Raw genomic sequence first — 18,468 nt, forward strand, 5'->3', positions numbered from 1 at the left:
AATTGGAAAAATATAAGGAAGTTCACTTTCACCACTCTTATTCAACGCAGTACTGTAAGTTCTCACCCCAGATAAATCAACCAAGACAACAAAATAAAAGGCACACAAATTGGAAAAGAGGAAGTAAAATTATCTCTGTTTGCTGATGATATATGCTTATATCTTGAAAACCCTAAAGACTCCACCAAAAAAACTCTTAAATTTAATAAGTGAATTCAGAAAAGTTTCAGCATACAAAATTAACATACAAAAATCAGTAGTGTTTCTATACATCAATAATGATCTAGCCAAGGACAAAATTAAAAAGACAATTTCATTTTGCAATGCTACAACACATTAAAATACTTAGGAATATAGTTAATCAAGGAGGTAAATCATCACTTGGCCAAGCACAGTGGCTTGCCACTGTGGGAGGCTGTGAGCTCCTTGGGAGGCTGAAGCTGGAGGATTGCTTGAGCTCCAGAGTTCAAGATCAGCCTGGGCAACATAGGGAGAACCCATTTCTACAAAAATAATTTTAAAAAAAATAGTCAGGCATGGTGGTGCATGCCTGTGGTCCCAGCTTCTTGGGAGGCTGAGGTGGGAGGATCACTTGGGCCCAAGAAGTCAAGGCTGTAGGGAACTGTGATCATGCCAGTATACTTCAGCCTGGATGATAGAATGAGATTCTGTCAAAAAAACAAAACAAAAACAAAACTCTGTAAGGATAACAACAAAATACTGATGAGAGAAATCATAGATGACACAAACAAATGGAAAATGGCCCGTGCTCGTGGATTGGAAAAATCAGTATCATTAAAATGACCATACTGCCCAAAGCAATCTATAGATTCAATACAATTTCTATTGGATTACCAAAGTCATTTTTATAGAATTAGAAAAAAAATCTAAAATTCGTATGGAGTCAGAAGAGAGCCCAAATAACCAAAGCAATCCTAAGCAAAAAGAACAAAGTTGGAGGCATCATATTACCTAACTTCAAATTATACTACAAGGCTAGAGTAGCCAAAACAGCATGGTACTGGTATAAAAATAGACACACAGATCAATGGAACAGAATAGAGAACACAGTAATAAAGCCATACCCTACAACCAACTGATCTCCAACAAAGTCAACAAAATAACACACTGATAAAAGGACAGCCAATTCAATAAATAGTAGTAGGAAAATTGAATAGCCATAGGCAGAATAATGAAACTGGACCCCTGTCTCCCACCATATACAAAGGTTAATTCAAGATAAATTGAACACATAAACATAAGACCAGAAACTATTAAAAAAAAATCTTAGAAGAAAACCTAGGAAAACCTCTTCTGGCCATTGGCAAAGAATATATGGTCAAATCCTCAAAAGCAAATGCAAAGAAACAAAAATAGACAAATGGGACTTAATTAAACTAAAAAGCTTCTACACAAAAAAGAAACAATCAACCGAGTAAACAGAAAACTTACAGGATGGGAAAAAAATTATATGCAAACTATGCACCTGACAATGGGTTAATACTCAGAATCTATAAGTAACTCAAACAGCTCAAAAAGCAAAATAATAATCCAATTAAAAAGTGGGCGAGGACATGAACATACATTTTTGTAAAGAAGACATACAAGCAACCAAGAAATATATGAAAAAACAGTTGACATCACTAATCATCAGAGAAATGCAAATTAAAAGCACAGTGGGATTTTGGGAGGCAGGGCAAGATGGTGGAATGGAAAGCTCCACCATTCCCCACTGCAAAGACATCAAGTTAACAAGTATCTACACGGAAAAAAACACCTTCATAACCAAAAAATCAGATGAGCACTCATAGTACCTAGTTTTAACTTCATATCACTAAAAGAGGAAGTGAGGAGATAGAAAAATCAGCTCTGAGTCACTGACACCACTCCTCCCCCATCCCCAGGAGTGGCGGCATGGTGCAGAGACCCTTTCTGGGTGATAGGGGAAGGAGAACACAGCAATTGAGAGGCATTGAATTCTGTGCTGTTCTGTTAGAGCAAAAGGAAAAACCAGATCAAACTCAGTTGACACCAGCCCACGGAGGGAGTATTTAAACCAGGCCTTGCCAGAGGGGAATCAGCAATCCCAGTAGTCTAAACTTTAGTGTCAAGAAACCTGGCCACTGAGGCCCAAAGTACTCTTTGCCTCTAAGTAAGCTTGAAAGGCAGTCTAGGCCTTCAGGACTGCAACTTGTAGGCGAGTCCTAGGGCTGAACTAGGCCCAGAGGGAATAGATTGAGGGGCCATGTCACATACTGAGACATCAGTTAGGGAAGTTAAGGGAGTACTGGCATTACCCCTTCCCTAACCTCAGGCTGCACAACTCGTGGCTCCAAAAAAAGACCCCTTCTTCCCACTTGAAGGAAGGAGAGGTAAAGGTGGGGAGGACTTTGTCTTGCATCTAGCATAGCAGCTCAGCCTATGCTATATGATAAGGCAACAGTCAGAGTCCTAAGGCCCCGTCTCCCCTGTTCCAGGCTCTAGCTCCTAGAAAACATTTCTAGACATGCCCTGGCCCAGAAGGAACCCCACTGCCTTTGAGGAAAGAACCCAGTCCTGACAGCATTCATCACCTGCTAACTGAAGAGCCCTTGGGCCCTGAATAACCAGCAGCAATACCCAGTTACTGCATGGAGGGCCTTGGCGAGCCTCAGAGATTTGCTGGCTTCAGGGACAAAACTGCTACAGGAGGGTAGAGCACCAAGTGGGCTCGTGGGGTTCACAATTCCAGGACTTGATTCTTGGATGGCATTTCTGGACCTGCCCTGATCCAGAGGGAGCCCACTGCCCTAAATGGTGAGTCCCAGGCTAGTTAGCATTCACCACCAGCTGACTTAAGAGAAATTGGGACTTAAGGGAAAATCACTGGTAGTCTGGCAGTACTTCTTCTGTCCAAGGGTGGTGGTGCCTATGGGGTGAGGCTCCCCTGTCTTTGGAAAGGGGAGGGAAGAGGGGGAATGACTGTGTCTTGTAATTTGAGTGCCAGCTCAACTGCAATACAGTAGAATACCAGGTAGACTTCTAAGGTTTTTGAATCTAGTCGCTGACTCCTGGATAGTACTTCTGGATCCACTCAGGGCCTGGGGGACCTCACCACCCTAAAAGGAAAAACACAGGTCTGAACGGCTTGGCCACCTGCTGATTGTAGAACACCAGGGCCTTGAGTGAACATAGGCAGTTTCCAGGGAGGAGTTACAGTAGGTCTTGGGCAAGACCCAGTGCTGTACTGGCTTCAGGTCTGACCCAACACAGTCATAGTGTTGGTGGCCACAGGTGTGCTTGTGTCACTCCACCCCCAGATTTAGGTGGCTCAGAGCAGAGACAGAGAGACTCTATATGTATGGGAAAATATAAGGAAAGAGAACAAGAGTCTCTGCTGGTAATCCAGATAATTCTCCTGGGTCTTGTCCAAGACCATCAAGGTGGTACCTCTATGAGTCTCCAAGAACCACAGCATTACTGGGCCTGGGGTGCTCCCTAAAGCAGGAACAGCTTAGATCACAACACTCAAGTTGTGACCCAAGTGCTTTAAAAGGTCTGGAATGCTCTCCTAAGAAGGATGACCAGAAATAAGCCCAGAAAGTGAGGACTACAATAAACACCTAACTCTTCAATACTCAGACACCGAAGAACATCTACTAGCATCAACACCATGCAGGAAAACATGACATCAACAAAGGAACTAAATAAGGCACCAGTAAACAAGCCTGGAGAAACAGAACTATGTGACCTTTTAGACAAAAAATTCAAAATAGCAGTGTTGAGGAAACTAAAAGGAATTCAAAATAACACAGAGAAGGAATTCAGAATTCTATCAGATAAATTTAACAAAGAGATTGAAATAATTAAAAAGAATCAAGCAGAAACTCTGGAGCTAAAAAATGCAGTTGGCACACTAACAAAAGCATCACAGTCCTTTAATAGCAGAATGGATATAGCAGAAAGAAGAATTAGTGAACTTAAAGACAGCCTATTTGAAAATACAGTCAGAAGAGAAAAAAGAATATAAAGCAAGGTAGCATGCTTACAGGATCTAGAAAATAGCCTTAAAAGGGGAAATACAAGATTTATTCACCTGAAAAAGGAGGTAGAGAAAGAGATAGGGGTAGAAAGTTTTATTCAAAGGGATAATAACTGATCCAAGATAATAACAAATAACAGGGATAATACCCAAACCTAGAGAAAGATATCAATATCCAAGTGTAAGAAAGTTATAGAATATCAAACAGATTTAACCGAAAGACTACCTTGAGGCATTTAATAATCAAACTCCCAAAGGTCAAGGATAAAAAAAGGGTCCTAAGAGCAGCAAAAGAAACAAATAAAATGTTATGGAGCTCCAGTACTCCTGGCGCCAGACTGTCAGTGGAAACCTTGTAGGCCAGGAGAGAGTGGCATGACATATTTAAAGTGCTGAAGGAAAAAAATAAGTTTACCATAGAGTAGTATATCCAGGGAAAGTATTTTTCAAGCATGAAGAAGAAATAAAGACTTTCCCAGAAAAACAAAAGCTGAGGGATTTCATTGATACCAGACCGTATCGATTACAATGTTCACCATTGAGGTTTTGGGCACACTAATAGCCCAGACTTCACCACTCCACAATATATTCATGTGAGAAATATGCACCTGAACCCCCTAAACATAGATAAAAAATAAAAATAAAGATTAAAAAATTAAAAAAGATTTCAGGACAAGTAATATAACTGGATAGATAGATAAAAAAATAAAGATTTCAGGACAAATAATATAACTGCATATTGGCTGTCTAAGTTTATTCTCTAAATTAAAGACAGCTTTTTGGCTGTTCTTCAGTGAATAAGTGCTCTCATTTATCTAGAGAACAGCATAATATTTTTAAAAGAATCTGGAAATGACTGAACTAAATCCAATTAAGCTGAATAACTAGAGGAGTTAAAACAAGTGTGCAAGGCACTCAGACTAAAGCTGCAAAATTTTGGTATCCATATAAATTTTATTAATTTTTATCAAGGTATTTTTATAAGAAAAAGTCACTTAATTTTCTCCAATTATGGAATACTTATATATTTATTATATATTTGGAAAAAATTGTCCCTAGCCATCATGTTGTGATAGTTCTGCAATTTTAATGATTACATAACATTTAATATTACAGCTATTCCATAATCAATGTATAAATTACCCTATTATTGAGCTGTCGATTTATTTATAATTTTTAGCATTGTTAATCAAATTGTAAATGTCTTCTATAGAAATACATACGTGCATTTTAGATCTTTCATTTTATTTATTTAACAAACATTTACATAACACTTATATGCCAGGCAATATATTACATTCTTTATAAATATTACATTATTTAATCTTCTTAACAATTCTGCAAAATAGACTATAACTATTCCCATTTTACAAGTAAGGAAAATGAGGCACAGAAAGGTTAATCATATTTTCAAGGTAATAAAGCTAGTAATTAGCTGAACTGAAATTCGAACCAGGATACTCTGGCTCCAAAGCTGACACTCTTAAATGTTACTTTCTGCTATGTCTCTGAAGTATAAATTCTAGAAGAGGATAGGGCCAGAAGTATTAACACTTGGGGATTATTAGAGTATTTTATTCACTTATTTCCAAATTGTATACTATACCCAGTATACAATTTATTAGTGTATTTTATTATTAGTGGGGATTATTAATGTGTTTTATTCACTTATTTCCAGTATATGTATACAATTTTACATACCTACAATTGGTGAAACAAGATGGCAATTTCAGTATAACTTCAACAATATACTTTTTTTACAGTTTGGGAAGAGATATATTATGTCTCATAGCCTTCAATTGGGTTTAAGCATTTAAAAACATGTCTATTAATCATTTTTTCTTTCTTTTTAAAATTGTTCCATGCCAATGTATTTATTTCTGCATTTATTCATTCAACAACTATTCCTTTAGTGCCCGATATGTACCAGGCACAGTTCAAGGCACTTGAAATAAGTCTTTGAAGAAAATACATAGACTCAACATCCTCAAGAAACTTATCTTCTACTTGCAGAGATACAAACAATAAACAGCAAACATAAGTACAGAGGACAGTATAGATAATAACTCCTACGAGAACAACAAAAGATTCCAGGTAAGAGGATTGAGAGTGGAAGAGCTGCTGCTCACAACTGTAAACAGGATGATAAAAGTAGGCTTCATTGAGAAAATGGCATTTGAGCAAAAGCTTGGAGGTGAGAAAGTTAGCCATCGGCACTTCAAGGGGAAGAAATTTCTAGGCAGAGGGAACATCCAGTACAAAGGTTCTAAGGAGGATCCTACCTGGTGTGTCCAAGGAACAGCAAAGAAGGCTGTCAGGATATAGCTAAGTGTGCAGGTACAGTAGTCAAGGCATTGAGATTGGGAGGTATGAGGCAGTGGAGATACTAGCTAGGTCATGTGGAGTTTGTAAGCTATTGTGAAGACTTTGGCTTTTATATGAAGTGTGAAGGCAAGACTTTTGAGATTGTTGAGCAGAGGTGTGACATAACCCACTTTTAAAAGGGTCACTCTGGACAACAAATTATAGGACAACAAATTATAGGACACAAAGCTAAAAGCAAGAGAACACTTAAGAGGCTATTTTAAGAATTCAAGGAGAGATGATAAAACTTAGTGAGTTTGTAGCAGTACAGGTGGTAAAGAATTCTGGATATTTTCAGAAGGTAGGAACAAAGAGATTTCATGATTGGATGATGAGTGAGAAGAAAAAGACTTGATGAACCCAGGTTTCTTGGCTTAAACAACTGGAAGGATATTTCTTTCCATGTTTCAACTAGAACGTATTTTAAAAATATTTTTGTAAAAGTTATTTATATATAAATAATTTAAATCCATCTATGTCATATACATTACAAAAGTTTTCTCAGTTTACTTTTGTTAATTTTGTTTGTGACATACAGTTTTAATTTTGTATATTTGTAGGCAACCGTAATATTTTTCTTTCAGTTTCCTGTTTTGGCTTTCATTATTGTGCAAATATAAACATTTGCCTAGATTTTCCTCCATTTTTTGTTTATCAGTATACATTTAATACTTTACCATATCTAAAATTAATCTTGATATATGACATATCAAAGTCTTTTTCACTTGTCATTTATTCCAGCATCATTTTCTGTAATGCTCTTCTTATCATCTATAAAATTCTATTTTGGAATTTTCCATTTATTCCATTATATTCTTCCTCAAGCATCAAATATCTTTATTGTTGTTTTGGAATATTACTGTTTCATAAAGCTGTGAACATTACATTCATTATTCAGTCTGTTTGGCTCATCTTATTATTTGTAATTCCAAGTTGATTAGGAACAACCAAGCAACATCTACCTTAGATTTTGACTGGAGTCATGTTAATCTTGTAGGTGCATTTAACAAGAATGGCTATTGCTATAACATTGAATCTTCTACTCCGTTGATAATTTTTTGAATATTTGCAGAATTCTCTTCATCATCAAAGTTTTAAAATAAAATTTATAAGAATGGGTCTAAATGTTTGTTCTTTTCGTTCTTTTAGTTCCTGGTTTTCAGTTCATCCTTTCCATTTGAGATCTGTATCTTCTTTTCCTCAGTTGAAGGGGAATTTTTTTTTATTACATCTGTAGTTAGTTCTTCTGCTGTGTCTCCTCTTCAGCAACATTAGGTATCCAAAATATTGCATTTCAGTTATTTCACCCTAAGACCCTATTTTCTCTATTTTTATATCTCCTTATTCTATAAGTTATTGATAAATATATTTTCTACATTATTGGTCAAATCTATTATTTACTATTTTAATGTTGATACCAAATAACTTTAGTTGTTTTTTTTTTTTTAACTCAGCCAACCTTCTTTTAACTGCAATCAGTTGTCCCATCATCTCACTCTTCACTCGTTCTTATATGGATTTTTGTTTTCTTAACTACCATTGAGAACATTGAGCAATGCTTTATGGAACTTTCTTCTGTTTCCTGTTATAAATCTTTTAAAAAGTCAACCTTATTTCTAAATCTTGATTGTTATACCTTTTCTTCTTGCATTGCTATGCTGCATTAGGCCTCATTTTGTTGTCGTTTTGTTGTGTTTTTCTTGTCCACTTCTGCTTAAATGACGAAAGTGGTAGCTGCCCTGGCATTTGCCCATGTACACAGAGGGTGGATTATCCTTGGTTCTTTTTACCATCCACATGAATGGAACTAAATTTCTGTTTCTCATCTTGAGCTTATGTGTTGTTTTATATGCAAATATTCTAGCTAAATTTCTGATGTCTGGCCAAGATTTACATTGTGTGCTGCCTCTCGACTGAGGAGGAAATTCTCTTGTATTTATGATACCACAGGGAGAAAACTTCATCCCTGGATAATATAAATTCTTTAAATTTAAATCCCAGGAAGAAAGCATGCACTACAACTTCTAGACATCTCTATTTATACTCCAACTTTACATTTAGAAGGTATTAATAAGGCAACAAGGGGACAACAACCCCTATTACAATGATGCAAAACTCCTGGCCCCTTTACAGCCTAGCCTTAGTGGACTACAAATATAATTTCTATTCTTATGTTTAGTGGAGGCTTTGCATCTTCAAAATAACAGTCGGGGGTTGGGGGACTAGGGGAGGGATAGCATTAGGAGAAATACCTAATGTAGATGACAGGTTGATGGGTGCAGCAAACCACCATCGTACATATATACCTATGTAACAAACCTGCACATTCTGCACATGTATCCCAAAACTTAAAGTATAATTAAAAAATAGAATAAATTGAAATAACATTGAATAAATAAATGAATACATAAACTAACCTAAAGGAAATAAACAAAAATGTCAGCATATTAGGTCAATGGCTTAATTATAGATTATAATAATTATGTATTATATAAGTATATTTATAGATTATAGATAATAGATTATATATATATTTTTTTGTTGTTGAGACAGTGTCCTGCTCTGTTGCTCAGGCTGGAGTGCAGTGGCACAATTATGGCTCACTGCAGCCTTGACCTCCAGGCTCAAGTGATTTTCCCACCTCAGCCTCCTTAGCACCTGGGACTACAGGCACACACCATCGTGCATGGCTAATTTTTTAAATTTTTTGTAGAGATAGGATTTTGCCTTGTTGCCCAGGCTGGTCTCAAACTCTTGGCCTCAAGTGATCCTCCCGACTTGGCCTCTGAAAATGCTGGGATTACAGGCGTGAGCCACCACTCTTGGCCAATTTGTATACTTATAATTTAGATTTTATATTTATACTATAATTAGTATATTAACTTACACTTATATTTGATAAATATTTTAATATCTATCAACTCAATTATTTGCATTATCTGTCCTAGGAAGTACTTTCCTGACATCAAGTTCCCTAAGATGTGAACTTTAATCAGCATGCTACTTGAATTTTAATCAGAATCATAGAGTAAAAATTGCCCTGGAAGAGTGTTTTATAGAAACTCTAGAAAAACCCAGCGAAATATGCCTACTCCATAATTGTATTTGCTGTTCTAATGACCAGATAATGGAATCCCCAAATACAGTAGCCCTTTACCATTAAAAGTATTAGATGTTTTGGAAAAGAGAGAGTGATGAGAAGCAAAAATAACAATAATAATAACAGATACAGAGATTAGTTGAAGATTGAAAATCTTACAGCTCTAGTCCTTCAAGGCATGATCCCTCCCCACTATATACTTTCATAGGGAATGATATTGCTAATGTTCCTGCCGAAAATGTTCAGATATTTTGGCGTTTTCAAAGGCAAGGAACAATACAATTACTCCTAGATTTTTGCCATTATAGCGACATCTGATTTATTGACTTTTCAGTAACTAAATAATATCACACCAAAAGTTATAAAATGACTTCCCAACTCTCTTCTGTTGATATAGACCCCACCTAAATGTATATTATTATCATTTATTATTTTTATTTTTACTCTCCACAGGTTCTTGTGTACTATGTTTAACATTGACAAGAAGATAATTAGGAAATAAATATATATAAATACAGGAACATAAAGAGAAATAAAGAGGAAGCACCACAGTCAACTAAAAAAGAGAGATTCCCAGCAACCTACACAACCATTTTTATAGGCTCTCAGCTGATGCTTAGTGTTTGGACAACTCATACATGCAGATTGACAGATGACCAACTTATAAAAGAGATTTTTAATAATTCTTAATGATTTCACAGGGTGTTGTCAATGGAAATATGGATTCTGCTACAGCAAACATGTACATCTATACCATGTGGAACAAGGATAGTGGGAAAACCTCTGATTGTGAGGACGTAGAACTGAGAAGAGCATATGAAATGTCATAAGAAAAACACTTCTGGAGCATGTCGTCTTGAAGAAAATGGTATCCAGACAGTCAGGATTGTGTTACATTTTAATAGGAATGGGGATATTTGTGATATACTGACAAACCAAGACAGGTGACTATAAAACTGCAATGTAAAGTGTCAGCTTCTCCTCACACCTTTATAGTAGACATCTGAGAACCTCACTCCTGTCAGCGTATTCTTGGGGTTGAATCTCAAGTGATCCATAGGATCTTAGATACAGAAGATGAAAATAGGCTTTTCTGTCTTCCTAAGTAAACAGCAATGAAGTTGAGAGAAAGAAGATATTGCTGGAAGTCATGATAAAGTCTATCTTCTGTGACCATATGTTTCCTTAGAGAGTTTTAGACATTGACCCTCATCTAAAAAATTGTGGAAAAGGACTCTCACCAGTCTGTTAATATGTATGTATATGAAAGAAATTACTGGTAAACTTCTAAGGCAGGCATTGGTGTTACTTTTTTTTATCTTTATTGTGTCTGTGAAATGATTGTGTGTATTTTTTCTTTGATTAGACAATGAGATTCCCAAATAAATTTTATTAAAGCCAAAAAAAACCTTTATACCTTTTTGAGATTCTAATATTTATGTAAAATATAGTCTGAAATACACAATAAACAGATATTTGAATACATGAATTTTTAAACCATTACTTAAGAAACCAATATTTTCAAGTTTAAAAGATAACATGTTGAAATCAAAATTTAATTTTCTTACCTTTCTGGGTATGTAAGTGATTTTAACATGAGACTCTGGATCTTGTATGTGCATGTGGAACACTGCAGATTTGAGCTCTGGAAATATGTCAAACCAATGCTTGAAATATTTACAAAGTCATTGTAAAATTGAGCAAGAATCTTGACTTCTTGAAGTTTATAAAATGGTTTGTTCTTTCTAGAGAGAAAATTTGATACACGCAGCATATTAATAATTTGAAACATAACTCAATTCTAAAATCAATATAATCCTAATAAGGGAGGCCACAGAGAACAAAATTATAGGGAAAAGGCCAAACAAAATATTATTGCAGTATTTATTAAAATAATTAAAACCGTAATTTATAACAGAACAAAATAATAAATGCAAAATAATAATAAATGCATTCCCTCATAGAACTATTTTGAAAATGCTTCTTTTGGGAAAAAGTGACATGTCTTTCTGAGTAGATGTCTAGATTTTACATTTGACTAGAATTAGAGAAGTCATCCTATATGTGTTTTTTAGACCCTTTAACAACTATCACAGTTCCTTAAATAGACTAGACGCTTAACGGATAACTTAAAAATATTTTATCAAATATTTTTGACCTAGAGCAATAACTTATAAAGAACTGAGATTCAAAACAGAAATAGTGTTTAATAAGTACAATTTTCTGTGCATTTACAATGTAATTAAGCTTTACATGCTTAACCTCATTTAACTACCTGAAAAACTCCTTTTATTAGGTACTATGAGTATTACCATTTTACAGATAAGAAAACTGAGCATCAGGGCATATAAATGTCTTTCCCAAAGCCACACAGCTAATAATGCTCCTCACTGCTCTGCTCAATTTCTCATCCGTATGTGCCAGAAATGTGGGTCCCTGGAGTAATTTATCTCAACCTGGGCTTTCATGACCCCAAGAGGAACTCCAGCTACTCTATTGCACTTTTTCTCACTAGAAAAAACTGATGGCAAAGAGGAGAAAGAGAAGGAGAAGGAGGAAGAAGAGGTGTAGGAGGAAGAGATGAAGGAAGAGAAAGAAAAGTAGAAGGCAGAGGTGGAGGAGAAGAAGGAGGAGAAAGGGAAGGGACTAAAGAAGAGGACAGAAGTGAAGGGAAAAAAAGTTTTTAAAAAAATCAGTTCAAAGAAGTTTCTCTTTTGAGCCAACAACAACTTGGTTAATCAAAGGTGACGATCACACAGAGAACAGCTGAAGAGTAACTAGTAGGGCACCCAGCACTCCCTGCCATCTCATATTTTTTCCTGCTCTCTTTTTGATTCCTTGCAGCAGTTAGACACCAGAAAAAGGACATGATCATTCTGCTCAAAGTCCATTTCTGCTACCTCCTGGCAGGGTTACCACCTTCTTTTTCACAGACTATAATGTCATTAGATATATCACTAATGTCTTTCCATGAACATATCCAAATTTTTCAGCGATAATTCAAATTCAACATATCCAGATGGGAATGTGTTATCTTTCCATACAAACTCACAGCCACACCAGTGTTTTCAATTACCAACAGTTTGCTCATGACTACAAAATCTCTACCTTCAGCTAAGGCCTGTATGCTAAGTTTTAGTTACATGTATCCACTGTCATTCATCGTGTCCATGTGGATATCTTAAGGATGCCTGAAGCTCACTAGGTTCATATCTAAATGACTCATCTTCTCCAACACTTTCTCCAACCAAAAAAAAAAAAATACTAAAACTAAAACTTACATTGTCTCAGAGTATTAAATGGCACCACCACCTATTACCCAAGTCAAATAACTAGGATTCACCCTTGATAGTGCCCTTCTTTCAACCTCCACATTCAATCTATCAGAAATTTATATTGACTTTACCTCTGAAATATCAAAACTGATTTGAATCCCTCATTTTTCCATTTCAACTATAAACCTTCAAACCCAGGGCACCATTGTGTCATGTCTATATTCCTGCAACAGCATCTTGCTTTGTATCTCTCCAATCCACTGTGGTTAAATTGTTTTTCCAAAAGAAAAATCCAACTGTGGCCTCAATCTGACTGCCACAACTAAAATACTTCAGTGGTTTTCATGTGCCCAGTGAATAAAATATAAATTCTGGAACATGGCCTATGAGTTCTAATTTCTATAATATATCTAAGTGTTCTCTAGATTTCTCCTCTCTTTCTTACTTTCCCAGTCTCTATTTTTTTTTTTTTTTTTTTTTTTTTTTTGAGATGGAGTCTCACTCTGTCACCCAGGCTGGAGTGCAGTGGTGCAATCTCGGCTCACTGAAACCTCCATCTCCCAGGTTCAGGTGATTCTCCTGCCTCAGCTTCCTGAGCAGCTGGGACTACAGGCACACGCCACCACACCCAGCTAATTTTTGTATTTTTAGTAGAGACAGGGTTTCACCATATTGGCCAGGCTGGCCTCGAACTCCTGACCTTGTGATCCACCCACCTTGGACTACCACAGTGCTGAGATTACAAGCGTGAGCCACGATGCCCAGCCCCAGCCTTTATTCTTAAACACACTAAACTGCCTTCAGCTCCTGAAGTGGGTCATGCTTCTCTATGCTTCAGATTTTCTGTATTTATTGGTCCTTCTGCCTGGAATGCAGTAGGGCAATGACTCCTGTTCACCATTTAGGACTTGACTAATATAAGCATCAATAGAGAAACTTTTAGTCACCCCACTAATTGACATCCCCTATTTTAATTTTCTATATACATTATGATTTATGTCAAGACATTTTTTTATGAACAGATTTTACTTATATAATTTTATAATTATTTGACTATCCTTATATGTCTCATTATGCTACAAGCTTAATGAAAGTAAGACCATGACTGATTTTCTCACCACAGTATCCCCAGCACTTAACACAGTGCCTGGCTCTGTGTAGATAACTCATTAAAAATTGTTTGAATAGTAGAATGATGGACATCATTGTTTTATTTTTATTATTAACTTAAAATCTATCTGCTATAGACATCTAATTTACATAAGAGCAGACATTTAATTTGTCCAGAATTGTATCCCCTATTCCTAGCACAGATCCGGGTCTATAGAAGAACTCAAGAATTTGTAATGAATGGATTAAATTGGATTGTCTCCATGTATCTTTTAGCTCAGTATAATAGCATTATACTTTTTAAATAGTCACAAAGCTCAAAACTTGAAGTCACTCTAGATTGGTTTCTTTCCTTAACGTTCACTTATTCAATTAACCATGCAAACACACAACACGTCTATTCTAAAGCCCCAAAACCTCTGGAATCTCCCTTACCCTGTTTTTTTGTTCCCACTGATTTGGATCCAGGCTCATGTTATCTTTCATATGAATTATCGCAGTAACTACTTCTGTAGCCTCCTATCTCATGGCTTGCTCCCTCTAATCTCTCCATTACTCATATGTCTGGGCCATCTTTCTATCCTGAATATCCAATATTGATATTTCCCATTTAACATCCTATATTGGCATATTAATATATCTGGTCCAATGAATCATTAATAGTATAGAAAAAATAACATTCAGTATAAAAATCAGGATGCAGAACACATTTCAATCAGATCCTAATTTTGCTAAATAAAAAAAATCATATGTCTGCACATAGGGGCATGTACAAGAAGGAGGAAGAGGAAGAATGATTATAAACCAAATGCAAAGTGTAGGTATTCCTGGATGGTATAATTACAGGTGATCCCTATTTTCTATTATATAATATTATACATTTTCTACAGTGAGTAAATATTCCTGTTTCCATTTTAAAAAGGAAAATAAAAGATCATTTAAAATTCTTTGACTCCTGTGCCATCTTAAAGACAATTAAAATCCCAAAACATAATTAATTAAATGTATACTCATGTGCTGCACAATGATTTTTTTGTCAACAAAGGACTGAATATATGACAGTGGTCCCATAAGATTATGACACTATATTTTCACTGTACCTTTTTCTATGCTTAGATATTTTTACATAGACAAATATTTACCATTGTGTTACAATTGCCTCCAGTATTCAATACTGTAGCATGCTGTACAGGTTTGTAACTTATTGCTTTTAGGTTATAAACCTATGCTACACTCCATATAGCCTACGTGTGTTGCAGGCTATACCATCTAAGTTTGGACTCTATAATGTCCAAGCAATGACAGAATCACCTAAATATGCATTTCTCAGAGGATATTCCCATTGTTAAATGATGAATGACTGTATTAGCAAATAATTATTAACAGAAAAACAGTAAACCCATTAGCCAAGATTAGGTGGACAGATTATAACACATGCGTATATGTTCCCATATTTTATATTCCTTCACAACAATGCACTAACTAATCCAAGTATCTGAATAAAATTAATCACTATTTCATGCTGTTCCACAGAGAATATAATGTTTGTAAATTAACTCAAGACCAACAGTTTCTTTGCCTTCTGAACAAATTTGAAACATCTGTTCTAGGCCTGTGTTCATGTGCAGTTTTTGAATTTAGATACTGTATTAGTCTGTTCTCATGTGGCTATGGAGAAATACCCAAGACTTGGTAATTTATAAAGAAAAGAGGTTCAACTGACTCAACAGGTCTGCATTGCTGAGGAGGCCTCAGGAAGAGGAAACTTACAAACATGGCAGAAGGGAAAGCAACATGACCTACTTCATATGGTGGCAGGAGAGAGAAGAATGAGAATCGAGCAAATAGAGAAGCCCCATATAAAACCATCAGATCTCTTGAGAACTTACTCTCTATCAAGAGAATAATATGGGGGAAACCACCCCTGTGATTCAATTATCTCCACCTGGTCCCGCCCTTGACAGGTGGGGATTATTACAATTCAAGGTGAGACTTCGGTAGGAACACAGAGTTAAACCAAATCATTCCACCCCTGGCCTTCCCAAATCTCATGTTCTCACATTTCAAAACACAATTATGCCCTTCCAACAGTCCCCCAAAGTCTTAACTCATTCCAATATTCACCCAAAAGTCCAAGTCCAAAGTCTCATTTGAGACAAGGTTAGTCCCTTCCACCTATGAGCCTGTAAAATCAAAAGCAAGTTAGTTACTTCCTAGATACAATGGGGGTACAAGCATTGAGTAAATACACCCATTCCAAATGAGAGCAATTGGCCAAAACAAAGGGGCTACAGGCCCCATCCAAGTCTGAAATCCAATAGGGCAGTCATTAAACCCTAAAGTTCCAAAATGATCCCCTTTAACTCATGTCTCACATTCAGGACACGCTGATGCAAGAGGTGAGCTCCCATAGCTTTGGGCAGCTCCACCCCTGTGGCTTTGCAGGGTACCGCCCCTCTTCCAGCTGCTTTCATGGCTAGCGTTGGGTGTCTGCCGGTTTTCCAGGTGCATGGTGCAAGCTGTCAGTGGATCTACCAATCTAGAGTCTGGAGGAATGTAGCCTTTTTTTCACAGCTCCACGAGGCAGTGCCCCAGTGGGAACTCTGTATAGGGCTCCAATCCCACATTTCCTTTCCACACTGCCCTAGCAGAGGTTCTCCATGAGGGCTCTGCCCCTGCACCAGATTTCCACTTGGAGCTCCAGGCATTTCCACACACCCTCTGAAATCTAGGTGGAGGTTCCCAAACCTCAATTCTTGTCTTCTGCAACCTACAGAACCAACAAGAATAGTATGGGGGAAACCACTCCCATGATTCAATTATCTCAACCTGGTCCAATCCTTGACACGTGGGGATTACTACAATTCAAGGTGAGATTTGGGTGGGGACAAACAGCCAAACCATATCAGGTACTCTCCTATCTCTAGGTTTTTGATACATGCTTTCTGTTCCCTGACTGTATTGCCTTGCTTTCAAATACTTCCTTGATTCTTCTCTGGGCTCCAACAGTACATTAAGTGATCTTCTTTTATAAAACATTTTACTAAAAGCTACAATTATGCATGAGTCTCCAGTATTCTGTGACTTTCTTGAGAACAAAATACTGTCTGTGTCAGTTTGGATCCCCATTATTTTGAGAAATGCCTGAATAAGTTTGATGCTGAATAATTTGAATAAGCAATTGAATCAATTTAATAGCCAAAAATCCTGTTTTTGTTAAGAATAAATAATAGATCATGTGTGAATGTGTATGTATATACATACATAAATACAATTGTAAGCAATTTAAAGTAATGAACAATTATGGAATAATATTGATTATTATTTTAGAACATTCAGTGTTCAAAATTAGGTGAAAAGGGCTGAAAAGTTTCTCTCAATAAAAGATGGGTCTTGACGAAAGTCAAGAATTTGGATTGGAATTTTTGTTTAATTTCTTTTATCTTCTTTGGGTGACTGAAGGTTAGTTTAAAAAGGGAAAGGAAAACGGATAATTGTTACTCTTTCACTACCAGTTCTATACAACTGTTAAATCATCTGCAATGTCTTTATTAACTTTAAGAAAATTACATTTATACAATCTAATATTAAACATATGTTTATCCAAAATTTTAAACATTTTGCTGGACTTGTAACCCAGGGTACTATCTCTAAGGATAATCATGGCATCCCTTGATGGAATGGTTTTTATGTTACTTCAGTACACAGGTATTTTATATGTTCGTTATGGTGAACTTATCATTATTTTCTTTGTGGATTCCAATGTTTGAAAGGTTTACCTACTATTATGAGCTATGGCTACTTTTTATATTTTAATATTGTTTCAGATTTTACCTGTGCTAATAATACTGTAACATTAAATACTTTCACTGCCATTGTTTGTGAATGTGCAAATAAATAAGTAGTCAGGGACTTTCTCCTGGCTCACAGAGTTTAGATGTCACTATGTACTCAGGTCCAAGGTCCATCGCACATTAATTTAGTTAATTAGTTAATTTATGTACTGTAACTACCTATACTGTGACAGCAGTAAATGTTGGAAATACCAACCATGCTTCCTGAAACCCTAATGTGTTCAATAACCAGTCAAAACTTAAGCCAAATTGCTCTGTCTATCCACAACAAAATACACTTTTATATTTCTTTTAATCACTAGATATGGTGCCTGTGAGCCTTTTGAAAATCGTTTCATCATTTAATGGCTAGTTAGAAGTCTAGCACAGCAGGTTGGAAACCACAACTATATGGTAGTGTGCCCGTTTATATCATTCTTTTATTTAAGAAAAAAATAATTTTCTAGTTTAAGAATTTATTAAACACAGAAATATATATTCAACAAGCTCAAGCCAAGAGCACTTTTATATAATTATATAACCTTAAAATATGTATACACACTTGCCCATACATATGTACATACATAAAAAGTTAAATAAAAGATTGAGAAAAAAACAAAACCCTCCCCTATTGTTTGGGAGCCTTGTAGGTGGGAATAGTTCTCTGAAACACTAAAATTGTGTCACTCTATTTAAAGAAGTCACTAAACGTTTATTCACATCACTGTGAACATGATATTAGCTGAAAACTGGAGGGAATTAGAA

The 18,468-nt window shown here is 36.0% G+C and overlaps 1 protein-coding gene across 11 annotated transcripts in view; it reads right to left on the reverse strand.

Annotated features, from left to right (window-relative positions):
- The window catches only part of LIPI (lipase I), a 112,268-nt gene that overhangs the window by 29,899 nt on the left and 63,901 nt on the right, over positions 1-18,468 (reverse strand). For all 11 annotated transcript variants that reach the window (XM_055105345.2, XM_003819184.6, XM_055105352.2 and 8 more), the window contains one exon: positions 11,054-11,230. In XM_055105345.2, coding sequence (XP_054961320.1) covers positions 11,054-11,230 — 177 coding nt within the window. The remainder of the gene's footprint in view (positions 1-11,053; positions 11,231-18,468) is intronic.

This window comes from Pan paniscus, chromosome 22, assembly GCF_029289425.2.
Source record: "Pan paniscus chromosome 22, NHGRI_mPanPan1-v2.0_pri, whole genome shotgun sequence".
NCBI lineage: Eukaryota > Metazoa > Chordata > Mammalia > Primates > Hominidae > Pan > Pan paniscus.